Source organism: Coffea arabica, chromosome 11e, assembly GCF_036785885.1.
Source record: "Coffea arabica cultivar ET-39 chromosome 11e, Coffea Arabica ET-39 HiFi, whole genome shotgun sequence".
NCBI classification, from domain to species: domain Eukaryota; kingdom Viridiplantae; phylum Streptophyta; class Magnoliopsida; order Gentianales; family Rubiaceae; genus Coffea; species Coffea arabica.
The window spans coordinates 56,154,477-56,177,183 of record NC_092331.1 but is presented as its reverse complement, the minus strand read 5'-3'; the positions used below and the strand labels follow the sequence as shown (position 1 = coordinate 56,177,183).

At 38.0% G+C, this 22,707-nt stretch overlaps 5 protein-coding genes and 1 long non-coding RNA gene across 7 annotated transcripts; 4 read left to right on the top strand and 2 right to left on the bottom strand.

The window, feature by feature from the left end:
• The first annotated feature begins 2,877 nt into the window (after positions 1–2,877).
• Positions 2,878–7,748, top strand: LOC113717557 (nicotinamide adenine dinucleotide transporter 1, chloroplastic). Of its 2 annotated transcripts, XM_027242303.2 has the most exons (9): positions 2,881–3,307; positions 3,464–3,559; positions 4,465–4,571; positions 5,248–5,296; positions 5,466–5,578; positions 6,386–6,480; positions 6,722–6,810; positions 6,910–7,004; positions 7,127–7,748. In XM_027242303.2, exons 1-9 carry the CDS (start codon positions 3,226–3,228, stop codon positions 7,514–7,516), a joined length of 1,116 nt encoding a protein of 371 aa, XP_027098104.2. In that variant the 5' UTR covers positions 2,881–3,225; the 3' UTR covers positions 7,517–7,748. The 2 variants fall into 2 exon arrangements, with proteins under 2 accessions (XP_027098105.2, XP_027098104.2); XM_027242304.2 differs by lacking the exon at positions 3,464–3,559 and having other exon boundaries at positions 2,878–3,307.
• A 910-nt stretch (positions 7,749–8,658) lies between these two features.
• On the bottom strand, positions 8,659–12,915 carry LOC113718035 (putative late blight resistance protein homolog R1A-3). The gene is made up of 3 exons (XM_027242952.2): positions 12,666–12,915; positions 9,199–12,562; positions 8,659–9,017 (listed from the first exon to the last, which is right to left on the bottom strand). The coding sequence occupies exons 2-3, from the start codon at positions 12,558–12,560 to the stop codon at positions 8,999–9,001; spliced, it is 3,381 nt and encodes a 1,126-aa protein (XP_027098753.1). The 5' UTR covers positions 12,561–12,562; positions 12,666–12,915; the 3' UTR covers positions 8,659–8,998.
• Positions 12,916–13,916: 1,001 nt separating this feature from the next.
• On the bottom strand, positions 13,917–16,879 carry LOC140021056 (uncharacterized). The gene is made up of 2 exons (XR_011825034.1): positions 15,831–16,879; positions 13,917–14,695 (listed from the first exon to the last, which is right to left on the bottom strand). It is a non-coding gene; the product is annotated as an uncharacterized lncRNA (long non-coding RNA).
• Positions 16,880–18,383: 1,504 nt separating this feature from the next.
• On the top strand, positions 18,384–19,839 carry LOC140020958 (uncharacterized). Its single transcript, XM_072071629.1, has 2 exons — positions 18,384–18,477; positions 18,570–19,839. The coding sequence occupies exons 1-2, from the start codon at positions 18,414–18,416 to the stop codon at positions 19,313–19,315; spliced, it is 810 nt and encodes a 269-aa protein (XP_071927730.1). The 5' UTR covers positions 18,384–18,413; the 3' UTR covers positions 19,316–19,839.
• Positions 19,319–19,891, top strand: LOC140021413 (zinc finger BED domain-containing protein RICESLEEPER 2-like). The gene has a single exon (XM_072072176.1). It carries the CDS (start codon positions 19,319–19,321, stop codon positions 19,889–19,891), a length of 573 nt encoding a protein of 190 aa, XP_071928277.1.
• A 247-nt stretch (positions 19,892–20,138) lies between these two features.
• On the top strand, positions 20,139–20,841 carry LOC140021412 (zinc finger BED domain-containing protein RICESLEEPER 2-like). Its single transcript, XM_072072175.1, has 2 exons — positions 20,139–20,681; positions 20,800–20,841. The coding sequence occupies exons 1-2, from the start codon at positions 20,139–20,141 to the stop codon at positions 20,839–20,841; spliced, it is 585 nt and encodes a 194-aa protein (XP_071928276.1).
• Positions 20,842–22,707: the final 1,866 nt, after the last annotated feature.

Sequence of the window (22,707 nt, the reverse complement as noted above, 5' to 3'; positions counted from 1 at the left end):
ATTCTTGAAAATTGGATGTGAGACATACCACATAGTATTAATTCGATGCGAGACATAATGTAAAAAAATTCTTGAAAATTGGATGTGAGACATTTTATTTTATTTTTTTAACCAATAAGATATTAATACTGTCTTAGCTAAAATTCTTGTTCCTTTAGTAGATAGAGATAGAGGTGTTCTTTATTACAATTTGCGCATACATTTTGAACGGGACTCTAGCCCGTTCGGATTGCTATTTTTAGGAATTTTTATAGAAAAATATATTATAACGATTTAATGTACGTGAGATAAAATGATAATTAAAAAATATATTCATAAAAAATATAAAAAATTTTCTGCAAAAAATCACAATGCGGCACAAGATATTCGAGCCCTCGAGCGGCCAAAAGAAGGAAAAGCATTGTGCAGACTTTAATGGAGTTAGCTTCTAGTTCTAGTCCTCACCCAAAGGCCACATGGAGACAGAATTAAATAGGGCCGTGAGATGAGGCGGGATGCAACGCAACATCACTCAACGATTTTAATTGCTATAAACCTGTAGGCAACTGTATATGTACGCAAGAAATAATTGCCAGTCGTTTTCATGAGAGATGTATATTCAATTCTTGGCCTCCCAAAATCACAAATTTTGCTCCAGTTGATATCTTCTCTTCTGTTACTAATAAAGGAGAATGAATGCATATTAAAGGAGGATAGTCTCAACTCTCAACAATTATTGAAAAAAATTATCTCTTTGGCTGCATTGAAGGATTTGACGAATGATTTGAAATCTTCACAAATTTCTCGAGTTGTTTAGATTACTCAAGAAATATTTAGATTTACCTAATTTTCAGAATTATTTAGATAATTGAAAAATTGCAAACTCAAATGCTTTTTTTTTAAAGTAATCCATGTAACTAGAGCGATATGATCTGCGTGAATTTCAAATATTTCATCAAATTTCTCAATGCAAATGAAGCCAAAAACAATCAACATCGCACTAGCTGTTGAGGGATGGTACTTGTTAGAATGTGCACTAATTCGCCGCATTAATTCACGCCTTGTACAACAAATTTAAAGCATCAAATTCCTGGTTTTGGTAACTCTTAAACATCGATTGATGGTTACCGTTTCCTACCTTGCAATTTTCTTTAGCTGTTTGAGACAGTTATTTTCTTGTTGAATGAATTCGTTTGCTATAGGTTTAGATGTCTAGCTCCTTAAATATGCCCACTTTTCAATGGCTGAATTCAATTCAATAGATACTAGTTGCAAATAAAGCAGCCAAAATTCTCCTTAAGCTGGCGCCTGGTTGTACTTAAAACACAATTAGTAAGTTGCAGTTAATATACTTCTGTTCCCTGATGAAATAGGAATTTTGCGAACATCCAATAGGGAAATTACAGTTTTAATTGTGTAGGATAATCTCCAAATCCATATGAAATCATTTCGAAAATACAAAATGAGAGTGGGCAAATAAATTGCCTGCGTGGCAAGTTGATGATCATGGAGTTTGCGGTCTTCTTGAATGCAGGGACATTGTCACTTTGATCAAACTTGTACAAGAATTTAGTCATTTTTTTTAAGGACACAACCGAGAAATGACGGGAATTAAGTATAAACCCCGACCCGTTTATTAAAAATTTTCAAAAAAGTACGTGGTAGAGAGGTTCTACCTCTTAACTTAGAGTAATTGAAAAATTAACAAGCTCCACATTTATGGTATTATTATGAAGGGGGGGGTTGGGTTGGGTGGTACGAGGGGAAGGGAGTGTAAGCAAGAAATCTCGAATTCGAGTTCTTCCGGTTGCACTAAATAAAAAGATGGAAGGTAAATATATGGTATTATTATGAAGGTGTTTGAATTTTTTTTCTACTTAGAAATCTTGTCGTGTTTGTATTATTTTGCCGATTTTTAGTACTCCTTTCGTTTCTTGACGTTCTTTAAAATTATTGGGATGAACTGATAGTTATTATTTACGTACTTTTTGGGGTCTTCGGAAGAGTTCCAAACTGAACCGGAAAAGAATCTGACGAGTTCAAGATGAAGATATGGAGAATTCTTTCTTATGTTCAATCTTCAACTATTTGGTCCTCAGTCCATGTCAATGAACTTTTTTTCTGTTATTAGTCAAGCCAGCAATTCAGTAGTTGCTAATAAGGCATATGGTATTTTTTTCATGGAGTAGACTGTAAACTTTTCCAAAGTCACTTCCTATTAGTCAAGTCAGCAATTCAAAGTTAATAAGGCAACGTGGTATTTTGCTTTCCCCAAAAAAAAAAAAAGGGCATATGGTATATGCATGGAGTAGAAAAATAGGGAACTAGATAAATTAAATTGATTCACAAAAATATTTTATTTCCTTAAACATGTTTTCCACAGATGCTAAACAGCAAAAGGTTAATGAATTTACTGAAATAATTCTTTGATTTACTTTGTATTTAGTGTCTTTTTTGTAAAGCATAGCCAGCTTTCGAGTGCCATCCCTATCCTTTTTTGAATTAATAGACTAGTATTGAAACTAATTATTTATATAAACTTCACTACTTAGCATAGCCTTTTTTTTCAGTGTTGTTCCAAATTTTCCTACTTCCCTCCCAAAAAAAATTTGATAGTCTATTATTTGTAAAAAAAAAAATATTTTTATCTTATATATATTATATCACAAAAAGCACTGTAATATTATTCTAGAAAAAATTCGAATAATTCCCCCACGTACATCCAAAAACAAAATACACCAACTGTCATAGGCTAACGGAAGTTTCTTGCAAAAATGATATAGAATGGATAAAAATTTTCGATAAGCATAATCTTGATAAAATTAGTAAATGAACCAAAAGGGCAAAAAAAAAAAAAAAAATCCTGCTTTATCTAATTTTTCAAGAAAATTCTCTCCCTTTTTATTTCTGTCCTTTATCGAAAGGCGTGCCCGACTCGACACGGTCAGCCTAACTTTGTGTAGGGCTGCTCCAAAAGCACAATTCTTCTTCATTCTTTCATTCTTTTCTTCGTTCTACCTTTTTATCCCGAGTGTCAAACACGTCCTAAGGACTTCAGATCAACGCAACAGCCCCCTTTCCCAATTTAAAAAATAAAAAATATATATATGATTAAAAATAGCAGTATATGAGTATAAATAGATATACTCTGTAGTAGTATCAATAATTTTGCCTGTAACTTATGTAATTCTATAAAAATTGGGATCAAATTAGAAAGTTTAGATTTTTAAAAAGGCATCGATCAGGATGTCCAGCGCCGCCGGCGGCGGCGGCTACTGTCGGAGCTATAGAGAGATCATATGGGACGCCGGCGCCGGTGCCGCTGCAGGTAACCACTCAGCTCAATTTTGCCTCGCCTTTATTTCACATTCCTAATTTTTACTATTTTGTTTGGTTTGAGCTGAAATGTAGTTGAATTGGGATTCTTTTCCCTGTGTAAATTATTTAATTTGATCAGAAAAATTGTTCTGTTATTGTGTTATAGGTGCAATAGCTGCCACATTTGTATGTCCATTGGATGTAATTAAAACAAGATTGCAAGTTTATGGATTGCCTGAAATGGCTCGTTCTGGTCATAGAGGTGTGTATTGTACTTTTGATTATTGAATGATTTAAACATTTCCGTTTCTTATTTTGTTATTTTTTCGGGTGATCTATCATGCTTATCTCTATGCAAAGTTAAACAAGCAATGTCTTGAAAATGGGAATTTTTGGCCAGAACAAATAGGCTTGTGGACATGGATCATCGCTGGATTTCGTTGCAATGTTAATCTGCATATATTTTAAATGTGGATTCTTTGTTACATTTTTCTGTATTTGAGCTCATTGGGTGCCTACTAAACTTGTTATTTGCAACCAAGCGTGCGAATGTGGCACTAAAGCACATCTTTTAAAGTAAATATTAGTTAAGATGGTTTTATCATATATTCCGCCTACAAGCTGCTCATGTTCTGCGTTGAGTGATTCTTGGTGGACTAAAGTCCTTTTTTGGCCTATAAAACGCTGAAAAAAGCATTTGATTACTGAACTACTAAAAACAATTGGGAAATATTCTGGATCTGGTACAATTCCAGTGTTCCTATGATTATTGTGATCAGAAGAAAGCAAGAACTTTAAGTAAGTGTAGTAGCTATATTAGTAGCATTTCTAAGGTTAGACAACTTGTGCATGATTCTTATTCGCAGCGTATGAGCTGTTTAGATGAGTGTGACTAGTGATGTCAGTCTAGCATAATTAGCTCGACTTGCACAATATAAATCTCGTAGCCATAATTGGTTTCAGCGAACTATCTGCATACAGGTTCCCAAGATTAGTAATCTTAAATGCCTCCTATTAGTAATCTTAAGTGCCTCTAATAGGAGTAGCACCTCCAATTTAGATGATTTCTGTATAATTTCTTTTCCTTCTTATTCTTTTTCTTCATTTTTGGGCAAAATAAATATTTTGCTATGCAATTTATGCTTTTTATCTTTTGGCAACTTTCAGGCAGTGTCATTATTACAAGCCTACAAAATATAGTACGAAATGAAGGTTTCCGGGGATTGTATCGGGGCCTTTCACCCACATTAGCCGCATTACTTCCAAATTGGGCAGTGAGTATCATTTTATTGAGTATTTTCAATTATAACATCTGAAACTTTTATGCAATATGGAATATGAGAATATAGTCAGATTGGTCTGTCATTTCCCTTGTGGGTTGCATATATTGGTTGCTCTAAATATTTGAGTCTTGGGATATTGGTCAGATACACTCTATGAAACTTCTATATGTGATAGAATCAGCCAAAATATGGTTTTGTTGGACTGTGTGGCTATTTGCTGCTAACACCCCCGCCACTACCCCTACCCCCCTGCGGGAGGGCGAGAAAAAAAAATCCTTTTCTTCTTTTCGTGCCCCCAGCAAAATTTATGCTTCTACGTCTATATATCCAACTTTTGTTCCTTTCTTAGTAGGTAAGATTACTTAATTTCAGACCCATGTGACTATTATCTGATAAAGACAAAACACTATAGATTGTAACCAGAATATATGCTCACACCCTAATTCTTAAACACAATTTTCTGAATGCTTTAGGCATAATTATAGGCTAAAGTAGCATCTATCCTTTCTGCATCATAGTTTTTCCACCTAATAGCAAGTGGGAAGTAATTTCTTTTCTTATCAAAAGTATGCAGGTATCTTCTGCTCATTTTAATTGGCATTAGAACATATTGCTGTCCTTTTCCTTCATATGTCCTCTAATGACACAAGCTCATGTGAATGTGCAGGTATACTTCTCTGTTTACGGACATCTCAAAAGCCTGTTGCATTCACATGGTTAGTTCTTCTATGTTACCGCTTTGCTCTCTCATGCTTGGAGTTTTGTATAGATGTTTATAACTTTATAGATTTTTGCCTGCCTTGATGCATAGTGGTTATCAGACCATTAAATCTTTGCTACTCACTAGGAATTACATTCTTACAATGTCCTATGGTGGACATGCAGTGGATAGCAGTGGTCAGTCAACAATTGCTGCAAATGTGATTGCTGCTTCTGGTGCTGGGGCTGCAACAGCTGTTGCAGCAAATCCCTTGTGGGTTGTTAAGACCCGACTCCAGGTATGTTGATGTTGTTTATGCTCAGTCATAATGTAGAAATTCAACTTTGCTGGTTAGATTCTTTTGAAAGATTCTCTATTCATATATCAAACCGAGGCATTTCTTTTTGAGCAATTTGATGTAGCATGAAAGCTACATTCCTGTCCTACTTCAAGGTATCTAGCCAATATTTAAGATGCATAAATTTGTTTAGCTATTCCTCTTGATAAGTGTATTTGTTAAGAGAGCTGATGGATTACAAAAGGTCAGCATGGAACAAATTCTGCAATTTATTTCCGTTTGCAGTGTAGTATTTTTGAAAGTGCAAACAAAAGAGTGTGTACGCATTGTGAAATCCAATTAGCTGAGCCTTCTGTGATCCCTAAAAGAGTGTAATTCTCATGAAGATGATTGGAGCATTTCATTCACTTACCAGATTTAAGTCGGGCCCGCAACTTTGTTATGTCAAGTTACCTACGGGATGTTTAACTGGTCGTGGCCTGGACAACTTGTTACTTGCACAATGTTTAAATGTAATGCTTGTTTCCCTGTATTCTGAATACATACATATTCAAGTTCAAGATTTCTTCATGCTGGCCATCATTATGACAAAGGGACAGTTTATTCAAGCCTGAAATTATTATCGAACCTATAGGTCATGGCCATGTGTCTAACAGTTAGTAGCCTTTTATCTGTTCACTGAGGGATATTTTCGTTATTATTTTGGCATTACCTGAGATACCTTTATTCTTATTGAACAGTTTTCCTTAGTCTAGGTTTCTTTTCTGTACATTTCTAATCTTGAAACCTTTTCTTTTCTTTTTGTAGACACAGAGAATGAGGCAGGGTGTGGTTCCTTACCATGGCATATTATCTGCTTTGAGACGAATAGCACATGAAGAAGGAATTCGAGGATGGTACAGGTCAGTGCAACTTGATCTACTCAAATCCAAATGAACAAATCTTGCTCCATTAATTCCACCAAGTTCTTTACTTAGTGCAAAGAACTTCTGAGACTCCATTGGACTGTTTAATCATTATCCTACGTGCTCGAGTGAATTATGCATTAGACAAATTGTCTTTTGACAATTATTGGATGCATAGCATATATCTCCACTCAAGAATCATTCTGTTTTCCAATTCCTTTTTCTCTGGTGGATACAGTGGCCTTCTTCCATCTTTAGCTGGGATAAGTCACGTGGCAATCCAATTTCCGGCATATGAACATTTGAAGGCCTACTTGGCAAAAAGGAGTGAGATCTTTTAACTCTTTTAAATGATTTTTTGGATTAAGAATTTGTTTCTCACGTAATGTCTAATTCTCTGTGGTCATATTGGTTTTGGCTTTTCAGATAGCAAAAAAATCAATGAGCTGAGACCTGGGGAGGTTGCAATTGCCTCTTCAATGTCTAAAGTTGTTGCCTCTTTAATGACTTACCCACATGAGGTAGGACTTGGTGTTTTTGTAAATACATCACAAATCACTTTGCAGCAAAAATGCCTTTTTCTCACTTGGCTACAATCTCATTGTTGATACCCATCAGAATGTCTGATTGTTGTGTACACCAGGTTGTGCGTTCCAGGCTGCAAGAGCAAGGCCGACTAAGGAACCCTGAGATCCATTATGCAGGTGTTATAGATTGCATTAAGAAGATTTTCCTTAGAGAGGGTCTTCCTGGGTTTTACCGTGGCTGTGCAACTAATCTTTTGAGAACAACTCCATCTGCGGTTATTACTTTTACATCTTATGAAATGATACATAGATTTTTGCAGAGTGCTATTCCTCCAGCAGAGAGGCGTTCAAAAGCACAACCTAAACCTGATAGCAATATTGATTCCCAGAATAGTACTGCAGGAAATGAAGCTAAGAGCAGTGTTTCAGATCAATCTCAAAATACATCTAACCAAAGAACTTTTATTCCTTTGGCAACTCCTGACAAGCTAACAACTAGACAGTGATTATAACCTCTTTAAAACCGAGGTTCCACAAAATTAAGTGGGTTTTTGTTGTTATTTATAGGGAGATCACTACGAGAAGTGATCTCGTTTTTGTACTTCTCAGCTAGTTACCGCAAGAGCTTGTTTGTTGTATTTGTTTGGTGGCTTCGTCTTCTTTCGTGTAAATTTTCCTTTTTGTTGGAGGATTCCAAGTTCCAATACGAAAAAAAATGGATTTATTTTTTCTTGTTCCTGCGGTAGATTCATTTTACTATAAGCTTGGACAATGTTATTCATGATGTTGATGTTTGTTTCTGTGCCAATGCCCCCTCCATCTTAAACCTTTTGCCTACTCCTCGTCCCCAAAAACATAGACAGGAAGAGATATGCAAGAGTATTGAAGCTTCGTTTCCTGGTGGTACGATGGAAAAACTAGACCTACCCAAACTGCCTCCAAGGCAAAGGAAAGAAGATTTTAACTAATTTGCAGTTGCAGAAGATTCAAGAGTCTTGCACTCTGTAACATCTGTTTCTTTTAATTCTGCAACATGTCTCTGCCATTCTATCTCTTTCAATGTCTCCAATGGTTCACGCATTTTACGCCTGACCTCCGTTTTCTACTCAAGCTACAACTGCTGGTTGTGTCCATTGCCAGCTTGAACCCCAGCTTTAGAGTTTTCAGTACACCATTGCATTTTCGGATTCAGGAATTTCAATGTGTCGTTGGGATTTGTATTAATCATGGCCACTGATTTTTCCTATAGTAAATGGGTTGTGGCTAGGTGCCTCTCTATACCCGAAAGCTTAAAAAACCACAATGATATTATCTCCATTGAATTTAGAGGAATTTTAGCCGCTATTGCATCTCTCAACAGGCAGCCGCGAACTTGCCATTAGGCTTGACTTGAGCAGCTAAAAGAGTTTTGTTCGTCTTTCATAGGATGAACATGTTACAGCGCCTTGGCTGTTGCGCATGTTTGCCTTGTGATTAGTAGTATTCCTAGGATAAGTAAGAGCTATGAAATTGGATTGAAAAAAAAAAAAAAAAGCTATGAAATTGAGAAACTGTATATCATCCTCAATATTCGTTCTCACTCTAGTAAAAGCTTGAAGCAAAGACTGCCTAAATCCCACATGGGGCTACCAAGACCTAAGGAAGAGCATGCACAAGAAGATCATCAAGCAAATATATTGTGAAAGGACCTCATATCATCCATGATAATCATAATGAAACTAGTTTCTTCTCAGTAAAATTGATAAATTGAGAGACACAAACGTAGTAATACTGAAAGAAAAAATATAATGAAGAATGGAAGCAATTTGTCAGCTGCTGACCAAGATCATACACAATTCTAAATTTCCCCATGCACATAAATTAATCAGAGACTGCGCATTCAATGCATTGTTAAATGCTTACACAATGGCTTGTAGAAGAGAAGAGAGCAGCAGAGAAGTTGAGATGGAGTGGGAAGTCCACCTCAAAAGAGGAACTGAATTTTCTTCTTATGCACGGTCTGGATTCCTGTCACAGACACCAGAAGGAAATAAGTAGCTTCATAAACCAATCGAAGACGTATAACAGTTTGTCAATTAACAACAACAGGTGCAGGGAAAGACAGCACAACGCTACTCAAATGAAATTGCATCCATTTGCACCGATGTTCATAGGAAGTCAAGGAAATTAGACGAGAATTTTCACTTACCGCTCACTTCTAATAACAACTTCGATGCCTTCAACCTGTTCTTGAATTTCTCTAGCTAATATCTCGGTAGTTTTGTTACAGTGATGCAGCTCAATTCGCTGCAGGGTACCAATTTCCTCCACATCAAAAGGGATCTCCTCCAAGAGCTTGCAGGACTTCAGAACTAGATATTGAAGGCGTGGAAAGTGATGAACTGTGGCTTCCCAATGGACCAAATCAGTGTTCTCAATCAGCAAGCGTGTCAGACGACAAAAACCTTTAGTCTTTGGCTCCCATTTAGGTCCATGGAAAGCAAAATGTTTGAGTTTGAGCACCTCAAGTCTGGGTAACATGCCAATCAAGCTCGTGTCTTCCCATGGCAAATAACTCCAACTTAAACTCAATTGCCTAAGAGAACATGGCAGGGCAGAAAAAAATGATATTTGCCGCGCTTCTACTCTTTGTTTGTAGAAGCAACACTCAAGTGTTTCAAGCTCTTTCAAGTACTGTAGATTCCCAAGTAATACAGATGGCTCACATATGCCGCAGTCTTCTTCTGTCTCACAAATTTCAAGTTTCTTGAGATGGGGCATGACACTGAAAACTTCCTTTGTGCAGCATGAAATTTTGATGGTAGAGAGAGTTTGTAGGTTTTTTGAAACAAATAGCTGAGGGAGTTCACTATTAGCTCCAGGAGGATTCTTCAAATAAATGGTCACACTATACTGGAGATGCCTCAATGAAGGCATACTCCAAAACTCCAGTAACAATGTTGGGCTACTGCCAGACTCCCGGCAGTGCCATGGACCATGAATCACCAACGTTTGGAGATTCCTTAGTTGTGATACTGATGCAGGAAGCTCATAAGTAGCACTCAGCGCAAGATACCTCAAATGAATCAGTTTTAGTATTCGGGCAGGGAAGTAATCAAAATGCAGAAAGAATATGTCTAATACTCTAAGCACCTTAAAGCCTAATTGAAAGAACAGAATATTCGGAACAATATTAGTACCCAATGTGAAACACATAAAAGACGAGACGTGTGGGATTCCAGGTGCCGCAGCCACATCACTGTAAGGATCCAAATGGAAACTGAGGCGATGCTGATTACGCAAGCCTACTCGAGAGCGTTTGGTACCTCTCTTTTGTATCACATGCATGAAGTCCTCTTTCTGTGCTTCTCTCAAGCATAATTCACGTAAGAAATCATGGAGACGACAGGTCTTGACTTTTCCTCCAAAACACTCCTTTTCAATGAAAACTAAGTTTCTACCAATAAGGTCTTCCAAATACTCCTCTGCCACCTGTTCTAGATTTTCTGAAGATTGGGGATCCGAGAATCCCTCTGCAGCCCATAGATTAATCAACTTTTGAACTTCTATTTCACAGTCTTCAGGGAAAGCCGCCATATGGAGGAAGCAGGCTTTGAGATGATGGGGCAAATAATTGTAACTCAAAGCAAGTATATCCAGGCATTCTTCTGGATTAGTGGAGATGATTGCGCATACCTTCTCTGCAAAATTATTCCAACAGTCATATGTCTTGACGACACGTGAAAGTACACCAGCCATTACAACAATTGCTAGTGGTAGTCCTTGGCATCGTTTAGCTATAAGCTTTCCACATTTCTCCAATTCAGGTGGGCAACTTGCTATCCCAAATACAAGCTTCTCCAACAGTTCCCAACTCTGCTCAGTATCCAGAAGACTCATACAATGAGGAGGCTTCTTTGCATTGACGTAGCTAGCCAACTCTGTAACGCGGCTGGTTAATAAGATTCTACTACCAGTTTTGTCATCAGGAAAGCATCTTTTGACATCATTCCAAGCATCGATACTCCATATGTCATCCATAACAATCAAGTACCTCTTACCTTTCAAACTTCTGTACACAACTTCAGCTAATTGAGCGTCGTTTTTCTCTACCAATTTATCAGTGGAGTGACCAAGACAGCCCAAAAGGCCCAGTAACAAATCTCTGACTTGATATACTTGGGAAACTGTGATCCATGCACGGCAATAGAAGTGATATTCAGTGTAAGAATGACGAAAAGCTTTTCGAGCAAGAGTTGTCTTACCAATGCCGCCCATCCCTAAAATGGTCACAATTTCTAGCCCTGATGGCACTCTGGTGAGTCCCTCCAGGAGGCTAACCAGTTCATCATCAAGACCCACCACAATGTCGTCCTTATTTGAATGGCGTAGAGACATGCTGCCAATTGATGTGTGCGCACTTGAACTCTCATCATTTATCTTTGTAATCATTTCTTTAATGGGTTGAATCTGCATTGATGCCTGCACCAAATATTGGGAAATGCCCTTCTTTCCGTAGAAAATCCTGTCCACTGCACACTCAAGAATCTTTCCAGAATCTTGTAATTTTGCAGGAATCCCAGCCAATAAGCAAAAGGGGTACGTCATAATGGACTCGATTTGGTAGTCTACCCTACATTGTTCGACAGGAACCCTTGCTCTATCTGCAACATCTTTCATACATTTCAGCAATTCATGATGAGGGCAGAATTTATTAGAAGAATCCTCCTTAAGAAAGGTTAGCAAGAACCGAATATCCTGGTGGAGAGTTGTTAAATCGGAAGTGGCTTTCGAGAAGCTAGTGATGCTGTCATCGACCCGACGACAGGTTCTCCACAAATGTCCCATCTTGTTAACAATTACTGGAAGTCGGCTCTGGCGAAATGCCAACGACAACAGCTGTTCAAGGTCTGGAAAGGAGATGGTTCCATTTGAATGTTGTACGGTCGAGTCAAGTTTGCCGACGTAGGGGTCATCAGTCTCACTGCTTGGTGAGGAGAACGGGGAATCAACTACTGGTGTTTCACTGTCTACTTGAGAATATACAATTTGTATAAAAAAATCTGGCAATTCTCGAGGATTTAGATCCTCTTCCACATGGCCATATCGGTACAAGAAATGGTTAGGCCTGCCAGACAAGCAGTCTTGGACAGTGCTGTGGAGAAATTTCCTCAAATTTTCCTCCAAGGATGTGATCTCCTTGAATATCTGAGGCTTTCCCTCCGCAAGAAGTTCAAATTTTGGCTTTGTACTACTAGTAAAGTATAGTAGCAATCTTTGTCTGATCTCCAAAGTATCAGCTGAATGAGACCTCCCAAGTGCCTCAATAAAATCTTCTACTGACGATTGCAGAGATCGATCAGTTTCTTCAATTAGCTCCCACAGACGAGAGCCCGAGCTCGAGCTCGACACTGCAGAGGGTTCTCCTGCCGTCAAAAGCAATAAGAATTCATCGAGTTTTGGTTTGAGAGCTTCGGCTTTCATTTTCTTAACTTCGAGGATCAACAACGGGAACTTCAGTAGATAATCCAGCGTTTGCAGAAGAGAAGCCAGTGCAGCATAAGTCGCCATCTCTGATCAACAGGATGGAAAAGCTCCATTAGTTATCTGATTTCAAGAAAGAAGAAATCCAAAGAGTAAGATCAAAGAATTACTAAAAGCAAAAAAAGATCGTACCAATAGTTCAATTTTGAAGTAGAAGAAGCTTGCTGGTCGCGGCTGATCGGAAAATTTACTACCGGTAGTAGACAAGATTAGAAACCATGAAAGCGGGGAGGTTTTCTTTGGAGCCCGCTGGTCAACTCTATTCAAACTTCAGTCCGCAAAGAGCCATATTCACATTACAACTTTAGCCCCGGTTTACCGGGGAATTTAGCATTTAGGCGCACTTTTTAGCTTCAATCAAAACAGGAAAGCGTCTGCGTGGCTGGGACCCGTTCTATTACCTAAAAAATTCCTCCGTCTGCCGCTCCACCCGCCACGCCACTGGTGCCCCAATCCCCACTTTTACTTTACTTTTTACGTGACTTTATTTTTATATATGTATAACACTAATGATAATAGATTTAGCAAAAAATTTAACATGAGATAAAATTTAAAAATTATTTTAATCTCATGGATCTGTTTTTTTATATTGGATATTACATAAATTCTCGGTCAATTATTATTTAACAACATGCCATAACCAAAAAAATGGGATAAACTCACGTAACAAAATTATCATTATATTATATATCTTATATATATAATATTATAATTTATTGATTTTTTTTTTTTGGTTGAGAAGTAACTTATTGAAAGTGAAGCATTTTTAATGACACTGACTTGTACAACGCCTGGGGTGATTTACCCAACATTTTAGTAGTGTTACTACCGTCTCGTGTGGCAGCAAGAGCTATGCTTCTTCAGGCTAGTCATGAACTCAAGGCGACCATCATCTTTTTCAATGAAATGGATAGTGAATCAGCTGTAACTTGTACGCCAGTTTTTTTGGATGTTGCTTGAGAGAATTGCAGTGCGAATGTTCACCTGAATTGGTCAAAAGCATGAGGGATGTCGTTCAAAAAAAAAAAAACACTTGATGCTGCAAGCTGTTTGACAAAAGACCGTCTCATCTCGAGTTTTTGAAAGTTCAAAGATGTATTCTGGGGTTATTCTACCAGATCAGGAAAGGTCAAGAAGCATTCCATTCTTGGTTTTGTTGGAGGCGTTAGGAGGGTTTCATGCCATCACAGCAGGAGAGATTGATATGATATGTGAGAAAATTTGGTAGAGAAGATATTCTAATGCAAAATGCTTCATTTTAGCTTTTCACATCCAACTGCGAGAAATGGTGCTTTTGCTTTTCCTTTATCCACAGAAATCAAAAGAAGAAGAAATGGTTCTTTTAACTTTTGAGGAGAAGGAAAACAGGCAGATATCCATTCCTGATTCATATGAAGTCAGCCCCCTCAAAATAAAGGAGCATTGCTGTATGCAATCACATTGTAGTTGTAGAACATCAGCAGCATAGCTTAGTATTCTCCAAGGAGTTACTCTTGCCTGACTTTTAATTTTCAATAGAACATTTTGTAGGCTCATCATGCGTTACAGAAGACACACGTAGTCTGTGTCATTATGCATTTTCCAGGAAGGAAAAGTAGTCTGTCTGTGTGTAGAAAAAGTTAAGTTCGATATTCAGAAAACTTCAAAAGCATTGCTTCTTTCCTTCTTTCTTCATGTAGATGTAGTTCCTCTTCTCCAAGAATTTGTCAATCGCGTTGTCAATTGGCAATGGACGTGGTGCTTGTCTTCTTACGATGACACTTTCTTCTTCCTTTATTTCTTTTTCTTCCTTTCGATAAAGGAAAATAAGGAGGACAATACGTCATAGGCTGTGAAATGCTAAACGAAGCATTCTGCGATTGAAGATCTTCTCTACCAAGTTTCTCGCAGATCATATCAATCTCTCCCGTGAAGGAACGAAGCTTTTCTAACGTCTCCAACAAAACCAAGCGCAAGCCATTCTTCCCATCAAAAAACTTCTTGGCCATCTCGTCAATGGAATTTTTCTCGGCATTTCTTGATCTCGTAGAATAACCTAGTAATTCATGTTCAAGTTTAAGAAACCATGAGACAAGACGATCTTCCTTTGGACGGTTTACAGCATCGAGTGCTTTATTCACAACTTCCTTGATAACTTTAACCAATTCATCTGGACACTCACTCTGCAATTTAGAAATTACATGAGTTGATTATGGAAAGTGATTGTAAAAAAAGAATAAATGGAATTAGCTAAAACTATTCCCTCCTTGGTAGAGTATGGACTTTTATTTTTTCTGGCTAATAAAAAGAAATCTAATATCTAGATATAAACACAAACAAAAACATTAAAGAACTGAGAGTAATCAAGTGAAATCATCAGACAAGAACAAGCCCCATGGTGCATTACGCTGTAGATTAAACTGTTTGCTCAAGTAATGATCGCATTCACCAACCAAGACACATGGGAAGATCGAAGTCCAAATAATACTCCCTATGTCCCCTTTTATATGATTTTTGTTTGTCCCAAAATACTTATCATAGTCAAAATATATATATATAAGAAATAAATAAATGTCCAACTTATCTATTGTACTCTTGATACAATCCAAGAAAATAATATGAAATTGTGTACCCACGATAAATAATGCTACAAAACATCTTTTAGTTTTGGTAGTAGTGCCTTTTTTGCAAAACCCCAAACTCAAACTAATCAAATGTTAGTTGATGTGTTTTGGTTGCTGATGCACTGGGCATTGTAATAGGAGCTGAAACCGAAATGCCTGCTCGCTTTTCTGGGACTGACCTCGTGGAATGAATATTGACAACAGAAATAAGTAATGCTAAACCATTTTTAACCTGTTTCTCAAAATCAAACAGCTTTAAATAGTGTATATTACTGACACAAAAGATCAGGAGACAGAGGAGGTGATGTTAAACGAACATATTAACTTTTTTATGTAAAACCCTATAAAAGATTAAAAGATATCCTGCAAGGGAACAAGCAATCTTGCGAACATTGAGAGAGTTTGACGAATTTTTGTTTACATGCAGTAGATGATTACTTCAAACACATCAAGATGAGTAATAAAACAAGTAAAAATTGATATCAGTTCACTTGGGAGGTACCACAAGAACTAAGGGATAGTGTTTATTCAATGTCAAAAATATAAGCATTCCGAACCAAATGGGATTCATTTGATTCTTGTCCATTCACATTCAACAAGATGTATTAGTAGCTACCTGCTCAATCATTACCTAGGACTAGGAGAAAATCTCAGATCAATTTCAAGATAAAATAAATGAGGTACATGCCAAGACCTTGAAACGCTTTCATCCGATGGGGCAGGGGCTGGCCTTCCACTCTCTTATGCAGCATTTACAAATAGCCTCAGCAAGATGGATGACAAGAAGCAATTCCAGATCAGTTGGGAAATTGAAATTGCAAGCCGCAGCTCAAAGCTTCCCTTTATGCTGAGTGCTGAAATCTGTGACATGATTTTGGAGGCATCACAGACACAGGCAATCCATACAATGTCAGGAAATGCAAGTGCAGGAATGGTGCGTCAATATAAACTTCATAAACTTCAAGTTTCAATCAAAGTGATTCTAAATGCAAATAAAGACTTGCCTATCGCTTTTGATGACAACATCAAGGCTTTCAACTTCAATACTTGTAGCAGAAATTTTTGCAGATTCACTACAGTTGTGCAACTCTATCCATGGTTCGCCAAATCGGCCGAGTCAACTCGGACTCGGCCGAGTCATAACCGGAACGGGGCTCACCGGTACGATACCGACACCCGCATCGCCGTTTCACCGGAATCCGAGTTGACTCGGATTGACTCGGTCGATATTTACCGAGTCAACTCAAATCAATAAGAAATCAGTAAAACTTACCGAGTTTGGCCGAGTCAACTCGCGAGTCAGACAACAAAATCACCCACATGATTTCTTCTTTCTCCCACCGGTTGCCATCCTCATTCCATCACTTCTGCTAGTGCAACCCATCATAATTAGTTGAGGTTTCTTGAGGGTTGTGATTGTAAGACTCGTAATTTCATTGGGATTGATCATAATCTTCAGATTGGGAGTACAACAAGAAGAATTGGAGCAAATTTGGAAGTAAGATGAATCTGTAAAAATTTTGTGGGATTCGGGGTTTTGGAAATTTTTGTAGGTGGTGGTAAACTGGTAATGGTGGTGGAGCTTGAGAAGAGAGAGACAGAGAGAAATAAAGGGGGGGGGAGGCGGTGGAAAGATGAATCTGTAAAAATTTTGTGGGATTCGGGGTTTTGGAGATTTTTGTGGGTGGTGGTAAACTGGTAATGGTGGTGGATAGGGATGTACGCGAGCCGAGCTACTCGCGAGTAGCTCGCGAGTAGCTCGGTCAACAACTCGGCTCGAACTCGGGTTGACCGAGTTCGAGTCGAGTTTCGAATAGCTCGATTACAAATCGAGTCGAGTTTCGAGTCACATTTTCCCGGCTTGAGGCTCGTCGAGTAGCTCGACGAGCCGGAGTTATTTAAATAAAATATTTATAATTTAAATAATATATATTTATTATAATTATAAAATGACCGTTATGGGTATAAGTTATATGGAATTTACAATATACCTTTCTTTATAATAAAATCCTATAATGGCAAAAAAGTAATAACACATTAAAAAGAAAAAATGTCTAAAAAAAAAAGAAAGAAAAGACTTTCTTCCTTCTCTGTTCGACTTTCTTCTCTGTTCGAAGAAAGCCTCGCCAAAAATTTCACTTTACCAGCCGGCAACCACTGACTGTGAGACTCCATCGCCATCGCCATCGCATCTGGTAACCAGATTCTGGTATGTCTGCCTCTGCTCTAATGTTAAAGTTGGTGTCTTGGTAATTTTCACCGCAGCTCTTCTGGTATCTTTTGCTTGATGATTTGCTTTGTCGAACTTTCTTGGATTATGCCTCGATGCTTCACAACTTCTATCAAACAACCTACTGATGAACTAAAAAAATACTAAAATCGAAGAAAAATGAAAACCTTCTGATGGAGTCCGGATCAGGGCTTCTTGATTAGTCATTGTCAAGCTTAGTTCAATTAGCGCCATATCTAACAAGCAACAGTTTTTGAATTCAATATTGTGCTGTATGTAGAAAAATGTCTTAGGATTCTGTGTCCTTGTTGCAGTCCTCTTCCAAGCGGAGTATGTGAACTCCCACAGATCTTGAAGGTGGGCAAATTGCAAATCAGAATTTTTGTAACTATTTGAACTCATTAATTTGTAGTAGCTTCTAGTTATTTTACAAATTACAACTACGCAGTATAGATTTTATTACCCTACTGTGGCTGAGCTGATAAATCCTATTAAGTTCCATTATTAATTTTTACACCTCTTCATCTATTAAAGCTTGGAGCTGAGAAGTTATGTAGACGTTTTACACAATTTTAATGAAGACAGTTGGGATGTAGAGCCTGAGGAGTGAGGACGCTATATCTCTTTGGCTTTTCTTTTTCCTTTTACTGGATAATGGACACCATTTGCTAGTAATAGTATGCGTCATATGAGGCATCTGCGGATTTCTAAGTACTTCAATTCTGTGGGCGCTCAACAAACGCCAAATACCGGATGCAGATTTAGGAATCGTGCAATATTTATGTAAATAATTTGAATTTGTGCTCTTAAAAAAATCAGACTTAGGATAATGGTGTGCAAAAATATAGCTAAGACTGACTTCAAAATCCTTTGTGTTATGATTTGACCAACTAGGTGTGATGAATTTGCCCAAATTCGGATTTGAGCAGCCTCACATGCTTATTCTTTTTCTTTTTCTGCTCCTTCTTAGACCACACTTTGCTGTTTTGGATGTCTTACTACCTTCATGTCTTCTGAATCCAGTCGGGCAGAATCTTTGTCAAGAAAATGCAAAGTGGCACTAGACATTCAACGAGTTGCTCAAGATTAGAAGGCAATGCCGAAGGAGTTGGTAAGCTAAATGTATAATATGTTGGGCAGTTTTTTTGAGGTGATATGCTGGTACTAATGAATGTTTATATTCACTTTATGGGTAAATTGTAGGTATGGCAATTAGTCCTCCCGAGGTATCTTCTATCCCGCGATCATCTGCTCATGATTCAACTACTCCATTCACGTTGGATACCCCTGTTTTCATAAGTAATGATACAACAACAGCTGGAGTTCAAGTATTTGCTCTTGAAGAACAAGAAGAAGAAGAAGAAGAACCAACTGGTCAAATAGGAGGAGACACGCGGGAAGTGACTGAAGCTGAAGATGAATTCCAGATCCCTAAAAGAAATAAAACATCTGAGGCTTGGGATGATTTTGACGAAGTTGAGGAAAATGGATTGAATTATGCCATTTGCAAGCATTGCAAGAAAAAACTGTCAAGAGGCAAGTCAAAGCAAACAAGTAGCATGTGGAGACATCGGAATAGATGTTCAGCCCGAAAAGCAAGCATTAGAAAGGCTGAGCAGCAAACAAAATTAAATTTCCAGCCAGCTGATGATTCTTTTCCGACTTTGCCACCCTTGAGCGGAAAGTTTGACATGGAGAAAGTTAGAGAGGCAGCTGCACATTGGGTGCTAATGCATGAGCATCCATTCACCATATTAGAAGAAGAAGGCTTCAATCTTATGATGAAACGAGCGGTGCCAGAGTGGAAGAAAATCTCTCGAGCAACAGCAAAAAATGATTGTATGCAAGTATATGAGCTTGAAAAAAATAAGTTGAGGAACAAGTTGAAAAATGTGGAAAGAGTGAGCATCACAAACGATCTTTGGAAGTCAAAAAATCAAAAGATCTAGTACATGGTCATCACCGGGCATTGGATTGATTCTGATTGGAAACTACAAAAGCGAGTCTTGAGTTTTGTACATATACCACCGCCTCACCGAGGAGTTGAGATAGCATCTTCAATTTTTAAAAGTGCAAAAGAGTGGGGCATTGAGCACAAAATTTACAGCATATCAGTTGATAATGCCTCGAACAATGATGTAGCTGTTAGAATGTTAAAAGATGACATCTCCAGGTCCAAAAAGCTTCTTTGTGATGGAAAATTGTTCCATGTTCGATGCTGTGCACACATCTTGAACCTTGTAGTTCAAGATGGCATTTCTGAGATTGTGGACATCACCAAAGCCATTAGGGATTCCGTGGAATTTGTGAATCGATCAGAGGGGCGTGCATTGATGTTTGCTGAAATTGCGCAACAACTCCATATACCAGGAAAAAAGTTGCTTTACGATTGTAAGACAAGATGGAATGCCACATTTGAGATGCTGAATTGTGCCATCAAATTTAAGGATGTTTTTCCCCGTTTCCAAGATAGAGAGCAAAGTTACGATTTTTGCCCATCTGCTGAGGATTGGAAAAAAAGCTGAAAAGGTTTGTTCGGTCTTGGAAAAATTTTGGGAGTGCACACATATAATTTCTAGTTCAGATTATCCTACGAGCAATCTTTTCCTTCAAGAGTTGGTGAAGATAAAAAAAGTGTTGGATGCTCGAGTCAATGATGAAGACCCCTTCATTCGGGCCATGGTTCGAAGGATGAAAACTAAGTTTGACAAGTATTGGGGTGAATGTAATTTGATATTGGCCGTGGCTGCCATTTTAGATCCATGACAGAAAATGAGGGTTGTGGACTTCACCTACCCTCAAATGTATCTACCTTCAGAGGCTTCTCATAACATTTCCACCATTCGCCGAGTGCTCTTTGAGTTATATGATGAGTATGTTGCTCTAGCGGCGAATCCAACAACAGGAGGGCCAATGGCTTCTAGCTCTTCCCAAAGGCAAGGAACAAATGCGACCAAGAAGACTAGATGGGGTGATTTTGATCAATATTGTGATGAAGTCGAGACTAGCGAACCTCATAAGTCAGAATTGGTTGATTATTTAGACAAGCCTCGCCAAAAGATTGGAGAAGATCTCGATGAATTTGATTGTTTGGGGTGGTGGAAAATAAATCGAATCTCATATCCAATACTTTCTCGAATGGCTAGCGATATATTGGCCATTCTGATAACTACAGTTGCATCGGAGGCCACTTTTAGTGCCGGAACTAGAGTAATTGACACCTATCGAGCAGCACTTCACCCCGAGATAGTTCAAGTATTGATGTGCGCAGGAGATTGGTGTAGGAATCTTCACGGCGTCAAAAAGAAGATGAAGGTCAGCTTTATTGTTTTACTACCAAACTTCTATATTTGAGTTATTGAGTATAAGTTAATTTATTCTTTTGGGAAGTTATGTAACTTTTTTTGTGTTTTTACCTCTATGCTTTTTGTAGGAAGCCAAGACAATCAAAGAATTCGACTTGCCAAAGCTTTGAAGATTTATGTTTCTAAATCTAGATTAGCTCATAATTTGGACCTTGTTAATTTATGAGACGTAACTTATTATGTATTGTGGAGTATGTTTATATTTTAAAGCCTTTTTCTTTCATTTGCCGAATGTATGACTATTGTGTGAGCAGGCTGGCCGCTGGTTAATGACACGCTAATGTGTAGGATAAATGTCTAGAAAACTTGTTTTTTGAGTGTGTCATGTGTGGTATAAGGTTCAGAGGTTTTGCTTGTGGGTCCAATTCTTTTGCTCTTTCCTCTGTTTAAAATGACAGCCTAATCAACAGCCTGGAAAGAGCTGTTGCAATTTGCTGTAAAAGGCTCCAGCCTCTGGGATTGCATTTTAATGGTGGTATTGAGGTCATCTTTGCTGGGTCAGGTTAGTGACAAGAGTTTTCAACTTCATTCTTCTATATCCTGTTCAAACACTTGTAATTCTACTGGACTATGGTCCATTTCTGAACCAAGAACATATTTTTCTGACATGTTCTTGTTTAAAGCAGCTTTCTTTAGTTAGTAATTAGTGATATTTGTGGGGAAAAGGAATTTCTGGATAGATCTTGGCATTGGTTTCTGAATTGAGCTTGTGGTAGTTGGGATATTGTGGCTGTTTGAGATAATTGTTTGTCTCTCAATTTGGTGGCTCGGCTCATGTTTTGCTGAGTTTTGGAATTTTGTGGGGAATTTTGGTTAGTTTGGGAACTTTTGCAGCACACTTAGGAACTATGATCCGAGGAATTAGAATCATCCATTTTTTGCTGCTCTTGTGGGCACCTACCGTTGGTGGGTAATTGCTGAATTTGAAAGTTTCATGTCAAGCAATCCAGCTTGCCTTTGAATCTTCCCAAAACGTCACCTTTGATCTCATTTTTTGTCAAATCGAGTCAAAAAGCTTGATAAGACTCGACTCGATAAGGCTTGACTAAAGGTCGAGCCTTATCGAGTCGAGTCTCGAGCCTAAAGGAAATTCTTCGAGTCGAGCTTCGAGTATCCATTTTTTAGACTCGATCGAGCTCGAGTCGAGCTCGAGCTTCTGTGTATATGAGTCGAGTCGAGCTCGAGTATAGCGATACTCGAGCTCGACTCGGCTTGATTACATCCCTAGTGGTGGAGCTTGAGAAGAGAGAGACAGAGAAATAAAGTGGGGAAGGCGGTGGAATGGAAACGTTTTCTAAGGATTATGGGAGGCAGTGTGGGTTGTGTACGTGGGAATGTGAGGGGATAGAATGGAGTGAGGAGAGAGAGAGAGATAAACACCCAACAAAAAAAAAAAGAAAAAGAAAAAATTACAGCTAAATTACAGCTCAAAGGCCACCAGATTCTATCTCACGTCCTTTCCAACTTTCTCTCTAACCCGAACAAACATTTCTTGGTCAAAGGGGGATACCTAAAACTTCATTCCTCTGTTTTTTGAATGCATTCACGTTTCCATTCATTCAACATTTCAACCCCCCTAACACCAAAGGAACAAGAGATTAGAATAGTCCAACAAATATTAAATTGGATTAGTTAACAACAAATGAACTGGATTTTTTTCAACATCTTTTGTTTATTAATTAGAACTACGTCATTTTTTTTAAAGACTTACATGGTATCTATGTTAACTTAGGTTTTTTTATCAAATTTAATTTGATAGTTGTATTGCTTATATTATTTTTTATTTTTAATAATTTTTTTTAGAATTTTTGAAAGTTTTATATACTTTAACTCGCGTATCACCCGATATTTAATCGATATACCGTGACAGATGTGGAACAACCGCGACCGCGACCCGCGACGGCCAACCATGACTCTATCCGCTTCAGGGTAGAAATTTCTGTAATACCGTAGGGAACCTCTTTCAGGTACTTGCA